Raw genomic sequence first — 17,471 nt, 5'->3', positions numbered from 1 at the left:
ATCCAGCATGCGTTTTGGTACCCTGGTGAGGAGTACCATGACAACTGCCTCTTGCCTACAGTCAAGCATGTTGGTGTTAGCATCATGGTCTGGAGCTGCATGAGTGCTGCCAGCACTGGGGAGCTGCAGTTCATTAAGGGAAACATGAATTCCAACATGTACTGTGACATTTCTGCTAATATTTTAATATATCTTTTCATGGGACACTATAGAAATTAAATTTGGATATAACAAAGTCGTTAGTGTACATCTTGTATAGCAGTATAGATTTACTGTCCTCTGAAAAGAACTCAACACACAGCCATTAATGTCTAAATAGCTAGCAACACAAGTGAGTACACCTCACAGTGAACATGTCCAAATTGTGCCCAATTGTGTCGTTGTCCCTTTCTGGTGTCATGTGACTCGTTAGATCTAAAAGGTTCCAGGTGTGAAAGGGGAGCAGGGCAGTTAAAATTGGTACAAATATGGTATGAATTTTGGGTACAATTTGTACTGGCCACTGGATATTCAACATGGCACCTCATGGCAAAGAGCTCTCTGAGGATGTGAGAAATGGAATTGTTGCTCTCCAGAAAGATGGCCTAGGCTATAAGAAGATTGCTAATACCCTGAAACTGAGATTTAGCACACTGGCCAAGGTCATACAGTGGTTTCCAGGACAGGTTCCACTCAGAACAGGCCTTGCCAGGGTCGACCAAAGAGTCCACATGTTCAGTGTCATATCCAGAGGTTGGCTTCAAAAAATAGACACATGAGTGCTGCCAGCATTGCTGCAGAGGTTGAAGAAGTGGGAGGTCAGCCTGTCAGTGCTCAGACCACATGCCGCACAATGCATCAACTCTGTCTGCATGGCTGTCATCCCAGAAGGAAGCCTCTTCTGAAGCTGACACACAAGAAAGCCCACAAACAGTCTGCTGAAGCCAAGCAGTCCAAGAACATGGATTACTAGAACCATGTCCTGTGGTGTGACGAGACCAAGATAAACTTGTTTGGCTCAGATGGTGTCCACTATGTGTTTTGGCACCCTGGTGAGGAGTACCAAGACAACTGCCTCTTGCCTACAGTCAAGCATGGTGGTGGTAGCATCATGGTCTGGAGCTGCATGAGTGCTGCCAGCACTGGGAAGCTGCAGTTCATTAAGGGAAACATGAATTCCAAAGTACTGTAACATTTCTGAAGCAGATGACAGCATGATCTCCTCTCTTCGGAAACTGCGCCGCATGGCAGGTTTCCAACTTGATAACGACCCCAAACACACCTCCCAGATAACAACTGCCTTGCTGAAAGTAAAGGTGATGTCTCCAGACCTAAACCCAACTAGGGGCATCCTCAAGCGGGTGGAAAAGAAGCACAAGGTGTCTAACATCCACCAGCTCAAAAGCACACAATCACATATTGACACTTTTGGACATGTTCACTGTGAGGTGGACTCACTTGTGTTCCCAGCTATTTAGACATTAATGGCTGTGTGTTGAGTTATTTTCAGTGGACAGTAAATCTATACTGCTATACAAGCTGTACACTGACTAATTTAAGTTATATCCAAGTTTCATTTCTTTAGTGTCCCATGAAAAGATATAATAAAATATTTGCAGAAATGTGAGGGATGTACTCACTTTTGTGAGATACTGTATATGTCTACAGTCCTGCATACAAGATCTAACCAGTTTTTAATCTCCTCAAACAGATTTCAATCACACACAAACTTTTATTTTGCAGAAATAAGAGAAATATATCTGAGAGAAATATATAAGACTAGGGCCAATATATAATGATTTTGATGAAAACGGTGTTGCTGCCAATGTGCTAGATTAAAAATGTTTTCTAAACATTGTGATAAAGGATAATGAAAAAAAGGTGCTTTGGCTGCTTCAGCCTGTTTCTGTGATACGTCAATGTGTCCATCATTTTGGTCTGAGCCAGACTGGCCTGTAAACAAAAACAAGCAAATGGGGGATCTGCAGTTTTTCTGGATAAAAAGCACTCGTTTACATTTCTCAACTGATTTCAGTGAGTCATTTTTGTATTGATGGGTTTATGTTAAATATATAGTATTATATATGTATATAAAGTTTTGTCTCCAGTTACTTACATCTTGATAGTCCTCATCACTGCTAGTTGCTGAAGAGAGGAGTGTGTATCAATATCAGGCTCACGTGAACTGAATTGTTAATGAGGTGGAAAATAACTCATCATCAAACTGGCTTATTTTCCTTGGTTAACACTTGTGGAGACTCTTAATTTAAAGCATATCGCTGCTGTTGAAACAAAACCTTGTGTCTCCATTTTTGTCACTCTGTTTTTGACATAATTTGAAAATGTTGTTCTTTACATTGTGTGTAAATTTCATGATGAACGGACCAAAAGAAACACCCCAAAATTACTTGGAAAACGTCTGGATCCATTGACTTACGGTATGTCTTTTTCCTTCTCGTGTAAAGTTACCATTTTGGAGATACGAGGTTTTGCTCTGACAGCAGCGATATGAAATGTGTAGAAAGTGTTTTATATTGTGTAAATGGCTTTTCCGCCACTTTTCATAATATATCAGTCACTCAGCCGATATGAGTAGCTTGTCATAGAAATCAGTTTGGAGAAAAACACTAATTTAGATGAATATATTGATTATGGCCACTTTAGTTTCAATGCTTAACTATAAAGTCTCAAATGTCATAGCTAGTTAGCGTTATTGCTAACATTAGCTATTAATAATCTAACCTTGTTGGCTAGTTAGCTCCCCAGCTAGCAGGGAACGTTCCCACAACTTTGGCTAATGTTACCTACAAGTTCTAATAATAGTTACAGGAAACCTTTTAATCTAATGTTTAAAAACATTTTAAGGATGTTTAGCATTTCAAATAATGTTCCTATAAGGTTTCATGTTAACTAAGACATTTTAGCCTTTTAAATGCAACATTCACACAATGTTTTAAGGATGTTGTCAGGGCCACAGATTGTTATAATATTGATCCAGAGGCCAATGCAGCATACGCGTATACTTCTATGTGCAGGACAGTAATCTGGGTCAGCAGTCAGTGGGGTGCTGACCTTATCAAGCCAGCAGACTGATAAATGCTTGCTGTGGGTTCTATTACTTGTCAGTGAAATTAGCCTGGTAGCTCCAAAGAAGCAAACTTCAGACACCGACCATGCCTTGGCTAATCGCCTGCAGATGAGGTAAGAGGGGAAAACTGTTCACCTAACTATTCCTTTATGTAATTAAATATCCTATGAAATATGGTATGAATAAGCTGCAGGACTGAGAATGTAATAGTCATCTAGCAGAAATGGCCCTCAGAGCTCCTGCAGGTGGCAGGTGACAGGTGACGTAACACCTGTGTAGGCAAGAGATTTTGGCAGAGCTGCAGACGCTCTGAGCTGTAATGCTACACTGCTGAGGTGCAGAGCTAAGCACAGGTAACTGGTACGGCTGATTTGCCTAAGGGGACAGGTGTGCAGGACGGCACAAAACCATAACAGTGATAAAAAAATGCTACTTATCAAGCTTCACTGCTTGAAGGCAGCATGTGGAGCTGATATATAAGTTATTATACAGGCCAAAGTTGATTCAGAGTGGTTTGGTGTGAGATGGTTCAGATGTCACCACCACTGTAAAGACATGTGGACATTTTATTTACTATCCAAAACCACCAGTTAACCTACACATGTCTTCTGAGCTTTATATGGAACGTTGATGATGGGAAAATAGTGGAAAATCTGAAATAATATGTTTTTTTGGGACTATTTTGCCTCATGGTGCCCTGCATATTTTGTATCCCTCCATCATGAATTAATTTTAAGGCCAAAATCTTCTCAAAACTATCATAAAACAATGTCTTAATTGGTGGAAAATCCCTTTTAACCTTTACAAGTCTTTAACCATTACAAATTCTTTTAATAGAATAATACACAACCCCATTTCCAAAAAAAATGGGATGCTGTAAATAAAAATAGAATGCAATCATGTGCAAAGCACATTAACCATATTTTAAAAGAAAATACTTCAAATACAAAATATCAAATGTTGAAGTGTTTGGGAACTGAGGAGATCGACTACTTTAGTTTTGAAAGTGTAATGTTTTCATTCTGGTTTGACATAGGATTTCAGCTGCTCATCAGGTCAGGGTCTCTTTTCTCATATTTTTCATTCAATAACGTGCAAAATGTTCTTAGTGGGTGACAGTTCTGAACTGCAGGTAGATCAGTATAACCTGGACTTTCTTAATATGGAGCCATGCTGCTGTAATACATGCAGAATGTGATTTGACATTGTCTTGATGAAATAAACAAGGCCTTCCCTGAAAAAGACGTCATCTGGATGGCAGCATATGTTGCCAAAACGTGTATATATCCTTCAGCATTAATGGTGCCTTCATAGATGGGCACATCACCCATGCCATGTGCACTAAAGCACCCCATACCATCATATTACTGGCTTTTGAACTGTGCACCGATAACAAGCTGAGTGGTCTTTAGCGAGAGGACACAGTGTCCATGATTTCCAGAAAGAATTTTACATTTTTGATTTGTTAGACCACAGGACACTTGTCCACTTCACCTTAGTCCATTTTAAATTAGCTCTGGCCCAGAGAAGGCAGCGGCATTTCTGGATCCTATTTATGTAGTTTCTTCTTTGCGTTTTAGAGTTTTAACTTGCATTTGTGGATGCAGCGCCAAACTGTTTTCACAGACAGTGTTTTCCAAAGGTGTTTCTGAACCCATGTAGTGATTTCCTCTACATAATCATCTCTATTTTTAATGCAGTGCCGCTGAGGGCCCAAAGATTATGGCCAGCAAATACTGGCTTTTGGCCTTGTCACTTGAATACAGAGATTTCTCAAGATTCTGCAGCCTATTGCCCAGTCCCAACTTTTTTTGAACATGTTGTTGGCATCAAATTCAAAATTGGCATATATTTTCCAAAAAACAATCAAATTTCATAGTTTCAACATTTGATATGTTGTCTTTGTGCCATTTTCAATTAAATCTTCTTCTTCATTCAGCTGTTCCCTTTAGGGGTCGCCACAGCGGATCATCTGCCTCCATCTTGCTCTATCCATTACCTCCTCTACTTTCACACCAACCATCTCCATGTCCACATTCACTACATCCATAAACCTTCTCTGAGGTCTACCTCTTCTCCTTCTACCCGGCAGCTCCATCTCCAACATTCTTTGACCAATATATCCACTATTCCTCCTCAACACATGTCCAAACCATCTCAACCTGGCCTCTCTGGCTTTATCTCCAAACTGCTCCACCTTCACTGTCCCTCTGATCTGCTCATGTCTAATCTTGTCCAGCCTTGTCACTCCCAACAAAAATCTCAGCATCTTCATTTCCGCCACCTCCAGCTCAGCCTCCTGTCTTTTAGACAGAGCCACAGTCTCCAAACCATACATCATAGCAGGACGCACTACTGTCTTTGTAAACCTTCCATTTCACTCTTGCTGCTGTCCTTCTGTCACACATCAGCCCTGACATCCGTCTCCACCCACTCCATCCTGCCTGCACCCTCTTCTTCACCTCTTTTCTACACTGTCCATTGCTCTGGATGGTTGACCCAAGATATTTCAAGTCATCCACCTTTACGACCTCTACTCCTTGCATCTTCACCTTTCCACCTGCCTCCCTCTCATTCACACACATGTATTCCATCCTGTCTCTACTGACCTTCATTCCTCTCCTCTCCAGTGCAAACCTCCTCCTCTCCAGATTCCACCTGCTCTCTACTCTCACCACAGATTACAATGTCATCTGCAAACATCATGGTCCATGGAGCCTCCTGCATGACCTCATCTGTCAACCTGTCCATCACCATTGCAAACAAGAAAGGGCTCAAAGCTGATCCCTGATGTAACCCTACCTTCACCTTGAAACCATTTGTCACTCCAACAACTGCTTCAACAACTCTTTCCTTCATGGTGTGGCTCATCAACTTTATACCTCTGTAGTTACTGCAGCTCTGCCCATCACCCTTGTTCTTAAACTATTTTCAATTAAATATAGGGTTTAAATACTTTGCATATCATTGCATTTTGTTTTAATTTACATTTTGTACAGCATCCCAACTTTTTGGAAATAGGGTTGTACATAATTAGCTATATAATGAACAGTATTTACATTTAATTCATAATTTCTAAGTATGTAAATATTTCCATTGGTAAATAATTACTTTTTTATTTGTTTTATGGCAGTTTTGGTGTCTACCAAGTCTTCCAGCTGCTGTTAGAAGTCTCATTTTCTCTGTAGCTTTTTGAACTCAAGTTTTGGAAAATACTGCTTTCTGAAATTATACTGTGTTTCATCTGCTTTCTGAATGAGACACAGCCAATAAGAACAGAGTTCACCTACATATCTCAGTCTTAAAGGCACAATAACAAAAACAGCCACACAAGCGTCATGAATAGAGCTCAATGCTGGGCAGGCCTTTAAACCATAATTTGACAAATACACATATTTATATTATGCATATTATTTTGTATTTGTATTTTATTTAATCTTATTTGTGATGTAGATGATGCAAAGGTTGCAGGTTTATCCTTAAATCTCAAAACCAAATTATCTTTTCTTTGTCTTAACCGTTGAATTATGCTTAAAATTTTGAAAAATAGGTGGAGGAATCTCCTTCAAGTCTTATAAGTCTGGAGTTCTTCATGTTTTGATAGAATTATTTACATAATTAGCTATTGCAAATGTTTGTTTGTTTGCTGTGATGGACTGGCGACCTGGGTGTCCAGGGTGTATCCTGCCTTATGCCCGATGACAGCTGGGCTAGGCTCCAGCACCCCCACGACCCAGAAGGAGAAGCGGCTTAGAAGATGTGTGTGTGTGTGTGTGTGTGTGTGTGTTTGCTTGCTTCTTTCAGCAAATTCACATCATAATAAAATGTCTCTTCTACTGAGAGACTCTGATGTGATCTGGACTGAGATTACGAGCTGCTCAATCTCAGTCAACTACAAATTAGAAATGATCACCAGTCACCAGCAGTTAGTGATCAGGTTTAGTAAGCAGGAAAATCTCCAGCCTGAACTGGACTTCAGAGTAAGAGGCTGATTAAAGCATAAAGTTGAGTGAACAGGTTTTATATTGTTAAAATCATGGCTGTTATTTCTGGCCATGGTGGAAATTTGACCTGTTGGATCTTGTCGAACTAACCTGCACAACCAGGTCTTCACCGCCAGCGCCGTGAGAGATTAGAGCTGGGCGGTAAACAGAAACCAATGCGTTGTCAAGTGAGCTCTAATTTCTACATATTACCGCGCTCACCGCTATGAAGAGAGTCAGGCGTGGTGCTGTCTGTCCAGCTGTTGTCGGCCACAGCCACATAAGCTAAACCTCACTGTCTCGAGCAACTCGTTCTCTACCCAACTCCCTCTCTCTGTCTCTCATGCGCAAGAAATGCTGGAGAACACGTGACCACAGCACGTCCTGCGCGTGCTTACAGTATGATGCCCAATCAAATGAGGTGCTCAGTAAAGGGGACACAGCCACACTGATCACTGCTGAATTCAATTCAGTTCAGTTCAAAAAGATTCACTGATATTTTTATAGTAAGTGTGAAATTGAAACATAGAAAGGCATAATTTTGCAGTTTAATAATGTAGAAATTTACACGGTCTAGAAAAAATTAGCAGCAGGAGAGACGCAAACAGAGAAGATATCAATAATACTAACACGCTAAATGCTGCTAATGTAAATAATAAGCGCAATAGTAACGCTATATTTATGGTTTTATTATTGCTATATAACAACAACAATAGCCATAATAATAATGATCATCATCATAATCATAATTATAATGGTGTTATGTTTAAAGGTTGTTTAACTGAGGAGGCTCGCTGCTGCCCCCTTCCCACGGGAGGAGAAAAGCACGCACGCGGGCGCACACGCACTCAGACCGTGAAGTGAGCTGAGCAGCGCGCGCACTGCTTTCTCTCCGCACACACTCTCAGTCTCTCTCTCTCTCTCTCTCTCTCTCTCGGTCGGTGTGTGCTCGCGGACCGAGGCGCGTGCAGGCGGGTATGGCTCCGTTCTCGCTGCAGCCGCCTGGTCGTCGCTCTCTCGCGGACCTGACGGACTAGCTGACGACTCCGCCGCGCACGGTTTCGGTTTTTGTGTTGTGTGTGTGTTGCTGTGTCTCGCGCGGCCATGCCGGAGAAGCTGAGCGTGTGTGACTTCGTGTGTTTGACCAGCGAAGATCTGCAGAACCCGAACAACTCAGACTTCCAGAGCCGAGTCGGAGACTGCAGGAGCACCGTGAGCGCTTTGGAGGAGGTGAGAGAAAGGAAAGAGAGAGAGAGAGAGAAAACAACAGAAAGAGAGAAAGAATGAAAGAAAGAGAAAAGGAAGCGGGAGAGAGACAGTAAGAGTGAAAGAAGAGAGAGGACAAATGAAGGAAAAGACTAGAGAGAAAGAAAGAAAATGAGAGAGAAAAAGAAAGAGACCGTGAGCGTGACAGAAAAAGAAAAGAGGAAGGAATAGGGAGAGAGACAGTAAGAGAGTGACAGAAAGAGAAAGAAGGAAGAAAGTAGGAAAGGACTAGAGAAGAAGAAAGAAAGAAGGAGAAAGAGAATAGAGAGAGTGAGTGACAGAAATAGAGAAAAACAGAAAGAATGAGAAAAGGAAGAGGGAGAGAGAATAGAGAGAGACGGTAAGAGAGAAAGAAGAGAGAGGACAAATGAAGGAAAAGACTAGAGAAAAAGAAAGAAAATGAGAGAAAAAAATTGACGGAGAAAGAAAAGAAAGGAATAGGGAGAGAGACAGTGAGAGTGACAGAAAGGAAGAAAGTAGAAAAGGACTACAGAAAAAGACAAGAAGAAGTGAGAAAGAAATAGAAAGGAAGATTAAGAGAATAAAGAGAGAGAGAGAGGTGTGTGCACTGTAGCACTGTATATTTGTGTTGATGTGTGTGTGTGAGCCGTGGTGACGAGGTTACCTGTGTGGAGGGTATTTTGTTACTATTACAGCAGGAAGTTCTTTCTTCTGGGGATTTTGTTGGTCATTTTGAAGTTAATGATTTAAAGACGCTGAGTTCAGTATTCAAATGAAGCTTGAAGATGTAGGTGAGAACCTGAGTTTACCTGCCCACAGACTCACCTGTACAGCAGTGTTCCCAGCCGTCCTGCGCAGTTCACTTCCAAACTGCGTCTTACATGCAGCCCCAACCTTACCTACAGTAATGCATCTGATCCAGCCAGTCAGGGGCTTCTGAAAGAGTTAATTAGCTGGTACAGGTGTATAGTAGAAAATACATTCTGCAGAAAAGATCTCCAGGACCAGGTTTAGTGACCACTGGTGTACACACACTCACCTGTACACAGTTTTATCTGTAACCAGACTCACTTATACAGAGTCTCACCTGTACACAGACTGACCCATAGAGTTTTACCTGTACACAGACTCACCTGTACAAAACCACACCTGTACGGTCTCACCTGTACACAGACTGACCTGTACAGTGTCTTACCTGTACACAGACTCACCTCTACAGAACCTCACCTGTACAGTCTCACCTGTACAGTGTTTTACCTGTACACATACTGACCTGTACAGAACCTCACCTGTACAGATTTTTACCTGTACACGGACTCACCTGTGCAGAGTCTTACCTGTACACAACCTCACCAGTACAGAGACTCACCTGTACAGAGTTTTACCTGTACACAGTCTCACCTGTATAGGGTTTCAGGTGTACAGAACCTCACCTGTACAGAACCTCACCTGTACAGAGTTTTACCTATACACAAACTCACCTGTACACAGTCTCACTTATATAGGGTTTCAGGTGTACAGAACCTCACCTGTACAGAACCTCACCTGTACAGAATTTTACCTCTACACAAACTCACCTGTACAGTCACACCTGTATAGGGTTTCAGGTGTACAGAGGCTCACCTGTACAGAGGCTCACCTGGATCACAGAGTTAGGGTTGGGTGAGGTGAAGCACAGCAGCAATTAAATACACTCATACAGAAGACCATGGAAAAAGCACACACAGTACACACAGGTTAGTTGGTGTGTGTGGGTGTGTGTGTGTGTGTGTATAACTGTATTCTTAAGCTGAAGTGATCCTCTGTTTGTACATCTAAACTCTGGCAGCACGAGCCAAGAGTCCTGAAAGGCTTCCTGTGTGTGTGTGTGTGTGTGTGTGTGTGTGTGTGTGTGTGTGTGTGTGTGTGTGTGTGTGTGTGTGTGTGTGATTTCAGTCTCCTATTAATCTATTTCCTGATTGTGTGGTTACAGAGTGAGCATTCATATTGCCTTTATAACACTGAGGAGAGAGAGAGAGTGTGTGTGGGTGTGTGTGTGTGTGTATACATTTTCTGGACAAAAACACTGCTGACTTTCTGAGGTCAAAGGCTCCATGTTCCATTACGTACTTTGCTTCATTTTTCAATGTCAAAAAATATTTAACAGAAAATTACCCAGAATCCTCTACAGCTAAATCTAATATCAGCTGTTTGACTGTTCAGTGAGTCACTCTTTCCCTTTATTCCAGCTTCCATTCTTTTCAGGAGACTTACTTTCAGTTCCTCAAAGAGTCTGCAGACACACCTCCAAAGTTCAGTCTTAGAAGCTGGTTGATTGTTTTCTGAAGTAATCAAACACATTCAGTGATGTTGAGGTCTGGACTCTGGGGTGGTCAGTCCGTTGTTCAGCTTCTTTGTTTGATGTGTTTCCTTTTCTCAGCGAGGTTCTTCTTGACAGCTACACATCCTTTTAGACCCATAGCGCTGAGTGGTCTTCTCACAGAGGAAGGATGGACAGAAACACTTCTGGATGTTTTCAGATCTGAAGCAGCTTGATTTTCTCCTCCCTCTCAAAGATGAAAGCTTTAAGTGCTGTTTATCTGATAGGGACAGTTTTGGTGTCTACCAGATCTTCCAGGTGGTTGTTAGGAGGCCCATTTTCTCTGGAACTTTTAATCAGTTTTTGGACTTGAAGCTCGAGAAGTGGACGGTCTCATATCAGATCTCAGAAAAGTGTCTCTTGAAAAATGAATAACTTGTACCGGCTGTTTTAAAAATAAATCTGTGGTCTCTGACTTCTACACAGTTATGTAGGTACTTAAACAAACCTGCCTGTTTGTTTAAAAAAGAAAGAGAAGAAACCTGCCTGGGCTTTTAAGGGGATCTGTGTTTACACCTGATGATTATAGACCGTCTATGTGTATGTGAAGGTCAGTGTGTAGCCTGAAGGTGTGTTTGGGTTAAAGAGCCAGGGTCTTTGGAAGAGATTGAGAACCCCTCTACTAAAATATGTTAGCGTAGCTAAAAACACTAGCAGCCATCTTGAAGGCCGAACTGTGTCTTGTTTAAAAACAGCACAGTAACGCTGACCCTGTTACTGATTAGTGGCTGCTGTGATAAAGGCGGATAAGGCTGTTTAGAAGAAGAGAGGGAAAGAAAGAGAGAGCGAGAGAGAGAGAGAGAGAGACGCTCCAAGGTTAGCGCTGCGGGCTGTAAACAGAACATGTGTGCCGACTGAAATTACAGCTTGATTAATGGAGAGAGTCTCAAACAGCCGTTTGTCTGCAGCTCAGTGCCAACTGTCCTTATCTATTCGCTTTCCAGTTCAGCTTAACTCTCTTAACCCTGAGTCTTTGTGCCAGGAAAGGGGAATTCTGCCGATATTTCAGAATTTCTGCATGATTCAGAGTGGTTTGGTGTGAAATGGTTCTGATGTCTTTACAGTGGTGGTGATGGCAACCAGAGGTCGCCATGACTACAACACAGATATAGCCAGTTTATTTACTATCCATAAGCACCAGTAAACCTACAAAAGCTTCTGAGTTTTATATGAAATGTTGATGATTGTAAAATAGTGGGAAATCTAAAATAATAAGCTTTCTTTGGCGACTGTTTTGCCTCACAACACCCTGCATGTTATGTATCCCTCCACTATGAATGGACTTTAAAGCCAAATTCTTCTCAAAACTATCATAAAACAGTGCCTCAGTCATCAGGCAGTGATTTCATAACCATTTCTTGTAATGACTTTCTGTGAGGGAGCTTTCAGAGGTGGACGTCTGGTTCCTGTCACCACCACTGTGAACTTTTCTGACTATGTTTTTCTAGAACAGAGCGTTTCACACCAAAACACTCTGAATGTCTCTGTTTACATCTTATTATTTACATATCAGTGGGATTGGACTTTTTGGGTTTGAGGTTAAGGTTCAATTCAGATTTTTAGTACATGGAATGGCTCTATTTAAACCCATGAGTTCTTTATAGAACCATTTTGTGCTTAAGTTCTTCAGATTGATGGAGAATGTGTTGTATATGGTTCTATATGGAACCTTTTTGAAATGGGGCTAAATAGTCCCAAAGACGCTTGATATATTGTTACAACGCTCTTAAAAGCATGGTTCTTCAAAGGTTCTTTAGTAAAGAAAATGGTACTGTATAGAACCGTGAACACTTTACATGGTTACTAATACAAAAGAGGTAATACAAAAGAATTCATTACATGGTTAAAGGGTTCTTTACATCATAAAAAGGTTCTTTAAATGAGATGTGATGATGAATGTGTTGCATAGGGTTCTGTATAGCTCCAAAAAAGGTTCTTCTATTGTGACAATGTCAAGCTTCACCATGCAAAGAACAATTTATGCATGAAATGGTTCTATATAGAGCTCATGGTTCTAAATAGAACCACTCTATTTACTAAAGAACCCTTGAAGAACCTTTTTAATGGTGTGTACCACAAGCTGGTACAACTCTCACTTTGCTCTCTCACACATTTATGCATGTAGGAAAACGTATATAATCTTAAAATAACACAGTGTTTCTGGAATGAAGGGTATAAGTAGTGAGTTTGTGCTGCAGTAGAAGCCTCAGCTCTTCTTGAAGGGTTTGATGTTGAACATTGCTGTGAGGAATAGATTGAGCACAAAAAGGTTGCAAATCTGATTGTGTAGTTTACGTTTTCCTCTGAATGTCACTCTGAATTATGAGGTTGTTGTGGAGTCAAAATCTGTTGCTCCATGCAATTTTACAGCACTGAAAGTGCTGAAAACACCTAGGAGCACAAATTAGAACTGTAGTATAAATCATAACCTCGGTGTGGTTGTGTTTGGGTGTGTGTATGTGTGTTTTGGTGTCTGAGGGTTTGTGTTTACCTGACTCACGTTACTGTTGAGTCATCAGAGTCACCTGTCTGCAGTCAGTCTGTTTGTAGAAGAGGGATATGATGTGAAATTAAAAGTAAAACCTTTCAGTTAGCATTACTCTGCACAGCCTTTAATAATGTGTGTGTGTGTGTGTGTGTGTGTAGTCTCTGGAGCTGGATCTGAGCTGTCTACAGAGGATGAGGAAGATGGTGAAGAGCATCCACAGCACCGGTCTCAGTAAGTGTTACACTTTAACACACTGTTATACAAATTCTATGGCCACTTTGTTAGAAACACCTACCTCATGCTTCCACTCACTGGCTACTTTATTTGAAACACTCACCTTGTGCTTTCACGAACTGACCACTTTATTAGAAACACTGACCTTGTGCTTTCACTAACTGACCACTTTATTAGAAACACTGACCTTGTACTTTCACTAACTGACCACTTTATTAGAAACACTGACCTTGTACTTTCACTAACTGGCCACTTTATTAGAAAAACTCACCTTGTGAGGCTCCCGAGTGGCACAACTGTCTAAGGACTGGACCAAGAGATATACAATTAGCCTTGCTCTCTCTGGGTGGGTAGGATGGCCTCCCATCTCCTCCTATCACTCAACGTGATGCTACTCAGCGCAGGCGTCTGTTAGCTGACGTAACAGATCTGGTGCTTGGCGCTTTCCTCCGAGCGTGTTCGGCTGTCCCGTGACGTTGCGTGAGCGGCAGTTTGAAAAGAAGCAGTGGCTGGTTTCACAGGTTTCAGAGGAAGCCTGTGCTAGTCTTCACCCTCCTACTGTTGGTAGTATTGTGTGATTGGGGGAGTCCTAACTAGTGGGTGGAATTGGAAATGACTAAATTGGGGAGAAAATTGGGTAAAAATTAAATTACAAAAAAAAAGAAGAAAGAAACATCTTGTGCTTTCATTAACTGGCCGCTTTATTAGAAACACCTACCTTGTGCCCCCACTCACTGGCCACTTTATTAGAAACACCTACCTTGTGCTTCCACTCACTGGCTACTTTATTAGAAACACCTACCTTGTGCCCCCACTCACTGGCCACTTTATTAGAAACACCTACCTTGTGCCCCCACTCACTGGCCACTTTATTAGAAACACCTAACTTGTGCCCCCACTCACTGGCTACTTTATTAGAAACACCTACCTTGTGCCCCCACTCACTGGCCACTTTATTAGAAACACCTACCTTGTGCTTCCACTCACTGGCTACTTTATTAGAAACACTTACCTTGTGCTTTCACTAACTGGCCACTTTATTAGAAACACCTACCTAACAATAAAAGAAAAAGACAACATGGTCAAAATCACAGATCTGAATAGTGATTGGGGAATAGTTGGAGTGTTTGGTTTTGCGTCTGTATTTGAGCTGTCACAGCTTTCCTTTGTTTACTTTTTTTTTTCAGAATTCCAAAAAATATCTGTTATTTCCAGGCTTAAATGTGGTCAGTGTGGAGATCTCACTGTAAACCATCTTATGAATGAATGAGTGAAACATGTGCTCTGTAAACTAACTCACAAAATGTCAACTAATAAAAAAAATGTAAATCTTTTTTTCTGTAGTACAAAAAATATATGCGCATTGCTGCTGTTGGAAGAAAACCTCGTATCTCTAAAATGCTAACTTTACAGGAGAAGTGAGAAAACTTCTTTACTTTCCATGTAAGTCAAGGCCAAGCCATTTTGAACCATTTGTTTTGGTCCATTCATCAAGAAATTTCTACACACAAGGTAAAGGGGAACAAGCAAGTTTACATTATGTGAAAAACTGAAAAAATGGAGATACAAGGTTTTTTCCCGACAGCATTTTATATATATAATGAGTTGATTCTTGTTGTCACAAGTCACAAACATACAGTTAAACAGCACAACCCACTTTTCCCCTCCCATCTGTCTTAGTCACTCTCTCCCTCAATTTCTTTCTCTCTCTCTCTCTCTCTAATCAGTATCAGATGCTTTATTCCGGTAAATCCACAGTGAGGCCCCAATTTCCAGCTCCTGGTGTTTTTTGGTTTCTCTCTCTCTCTCTCTCTCTCTCTCTCTCTCTCTCTCTCTCTCTCTCTCTGTTGTGGTCTGTAAGTCGTCACTCACTGCTCTGTGTGTGTTAGCGGACAGAGAGAGAGAGAGAGAGAGAATTTATTCATTCATTCATCCATTCATGTCCCGTTTACACAGTAGAATACATGTCAGAGATGATGCATATTGTAGAAAACGGGCCCGTGATTGGTCAGTTTTGATTGCCCTTGAAGCTGTTTTTGACCACATTGAGTGATGAAACATACACACCTCTCTGACCGCAGCAAAGCTTTAGAGGCCACTCTCAGCCCAGCACTGACACTCAGCTCTTTATTCCTTTATTTACATCATAGATCATATCTGAGAAGATAATAATATCTTATAGTAGATCATATCAGTGCTCAGTCTCTGACCTGCTGTGCTGTCCATTGTAATATCTGAGCGCTCGGACTATGACCTCTCAGTCTTTCACTTCTCTGATGGGTCAGGTCTGTGTTAAGAGGTTGTGACCTCTGAGTGATGGTGACGTGTGTGCAGCTGTGTTCAAGCTGCTGTGTTGTTTGTGCTGAATCAGCTCTGTTGACTGTCAGCTGAGTCAGTGAAAGTGCTGAAATACAGACTACAGATCTCTTACTGCATGTTTGTGCCGCAGAGCAGATAAAGTAGTTATTTACCATGCATGTATGTATACATGCAAACTGTACAAACTATGCATTATACAGTATGTGCGTTATACAAATTTTGCATTATAAATCCATTATAATGGATTATAATATTGTTATAACATTATAAACGTTATGGCGAAATAACAGGATGGTTAGAATGCTTCTCAACCAATCAGCTTGCGTGGCCGGAGGTAACTGTTGTATAAAAATACAGTATTATACATAGCTTATTATTAGTGATTGTGCAGTGCAAAGCAATGCAAAATGTATGCTATATACAGCTTTTTCGTGATAGCATAGCAGCCACCTGGGATACCATAGCAACACCCTAGCAACCACCTAGGATACCATAACAGCCACCTAGCAACACCCTAGCAACCACCTGTGAAAGAAATGAGACTCATTCTCTCATTTCATCTCACCTTGGCCCATGCACTTGTCCTCACTCTCCCCTTCATAGAGCTCCAGGAACATCTTGCTCAGACAGAAAAAAGGAGTCGATCTCTCATGAGCAAAGCATTCAGTTAGTTGCAAAATACACACAGCTTTTATAGGCAGTGTTACATAAGTGCTTCATCACACAGCATTTCTTACAAGATGAGGAAAAAAATTGTTTCAAGGCAAAAAGTGGTTTCAATCATTACAGAGCCAAGGACTCCTGCTCTGTCCGTCATCCCCTTCCCTACTAAAAGCACAGCAGGACATACCAGAGGAAAAGGAGGCAGAGATAAGCATGTTCCCGCATGTATGCATATTTAGTGCTTTTACAACATAGCAAGGTGCTATGGGTGCAACCACCTAGCAACAATCTAGCAACCACCTGGGATACCATAGCAACCACCTAGCAACCACCTGAGGTACCATAGCAACCACCTAGCAACCACCTGGATTACCATTGCAATCACTGATCAACACCTTTCAATCTCCTAAAATGTCTTAGCAACCGTGGGGCAACACCTTAGCAACCACTAACCATTGTGTGTATTAGAGAATCTCTGCATTGCAAAGTTTGTTTATGTGTTCAGCTTGTTTGGTTTCTCTGTGCTCCAGGCCATGTGGAGAGTAAGGAACAGTACACAGAAGTTCTGGAGAACCTGGGGAACAGTCACCTCTCTCAGGACAATAACGAGATCTCCACCGGCTTCCTGAACCTGGCCGTGTTCACTCGAGAGGTCACGACACTATTCAAAACTCTGGTAAGTCTTGATTATGTGGTGCCTGACACTGTGAAACTCTGTTATCTATAAACGTCGGCAGAAGTGCTAACGTACTTTTGTTTATATATAACAGTGTGCATTTGAGGCTTTTAAAGGACGTTTGTGTTGGAAATGTTTAAATGTGTAGAGCAGCATTACATTTGTGTATAATATCATGTGTGGGTTTTGTTTCTGTGTTTGGTGGAGTCTGCCATTAGACTAGGTCAGTCTGAGCGTCTGTGCTGCGAGCCGTCTGTGTCCTGCAGTCTGAACATGTAGAGTAGCTGTGACTGCAGGAACGTCGTGTTAATGTAAACACAGTGACACACCTTTCAGTCCTGTGACACGGAGCCGCAGTGAGATTTAAACACTCGGTCTGAAGAGTTACCCGACTCAAACGTCTGTTCTCATTTATTTTCAGTATAAACCAGAAAATAACAGCACTCTGCTAAAGC

The 17,471-nt window shown here is 41.5% G+C and overlaps 1 protein-coding gene across 1 annotated transcript in view; it reads left to right on the top strand.

Annotated features, from left to right (window-relative positions):
• The first annotated feature begins 7,915 nt into the window (after nucleotides 1–7,915).
• The window catches only part of asap3 (ArfGAP with SH3 domain, ankyrin repeat and PH domain 3), a 51,587-nt gene continuing 42,031 nt past the window's right edge, over nucleotides 7,916–17,471 (top strand). The window contains exons 1-3 of the mRNA XM_017716763.1: nucleotides 7,916–8,280; nucleotides 13,283–13,355; nucleotides 16,871–17,016. Coding sequence (XP_017572252.1) covers nucleotides 8,155–8,280; nucleotides 13,283–13,355; nucleotides 16,871–17,016 — 345 coding nt within the window. The 5' untranslated portion in view covers nucleotides 7,916–8,154. The remainder of the gene's footprint in view (nucleotides 8,281–13,282; nucleotides 13,356–16,870; nucleotides 17,017–17,471) is intronic.

Source organism: Pygocentrus nattereri, chromosome 10 (genome assembly GCF_015220715.1).
Source record: "Pygocentrus nattereri isolate fPygNat1 chromosome 10, fPygNat1.pri, whole genome shotgun sequence".
NCBI lineage: Eukaryota > Metazoa > Chordata > Actinopteri > Characiformes > Serrasalmidae > Pygocentrus > Pygocentrus nattereri.
Note: the sequence above shows the minus strand (reverse complement) of the source record. Positions and strands in the feature narration are given on the sequence as shown.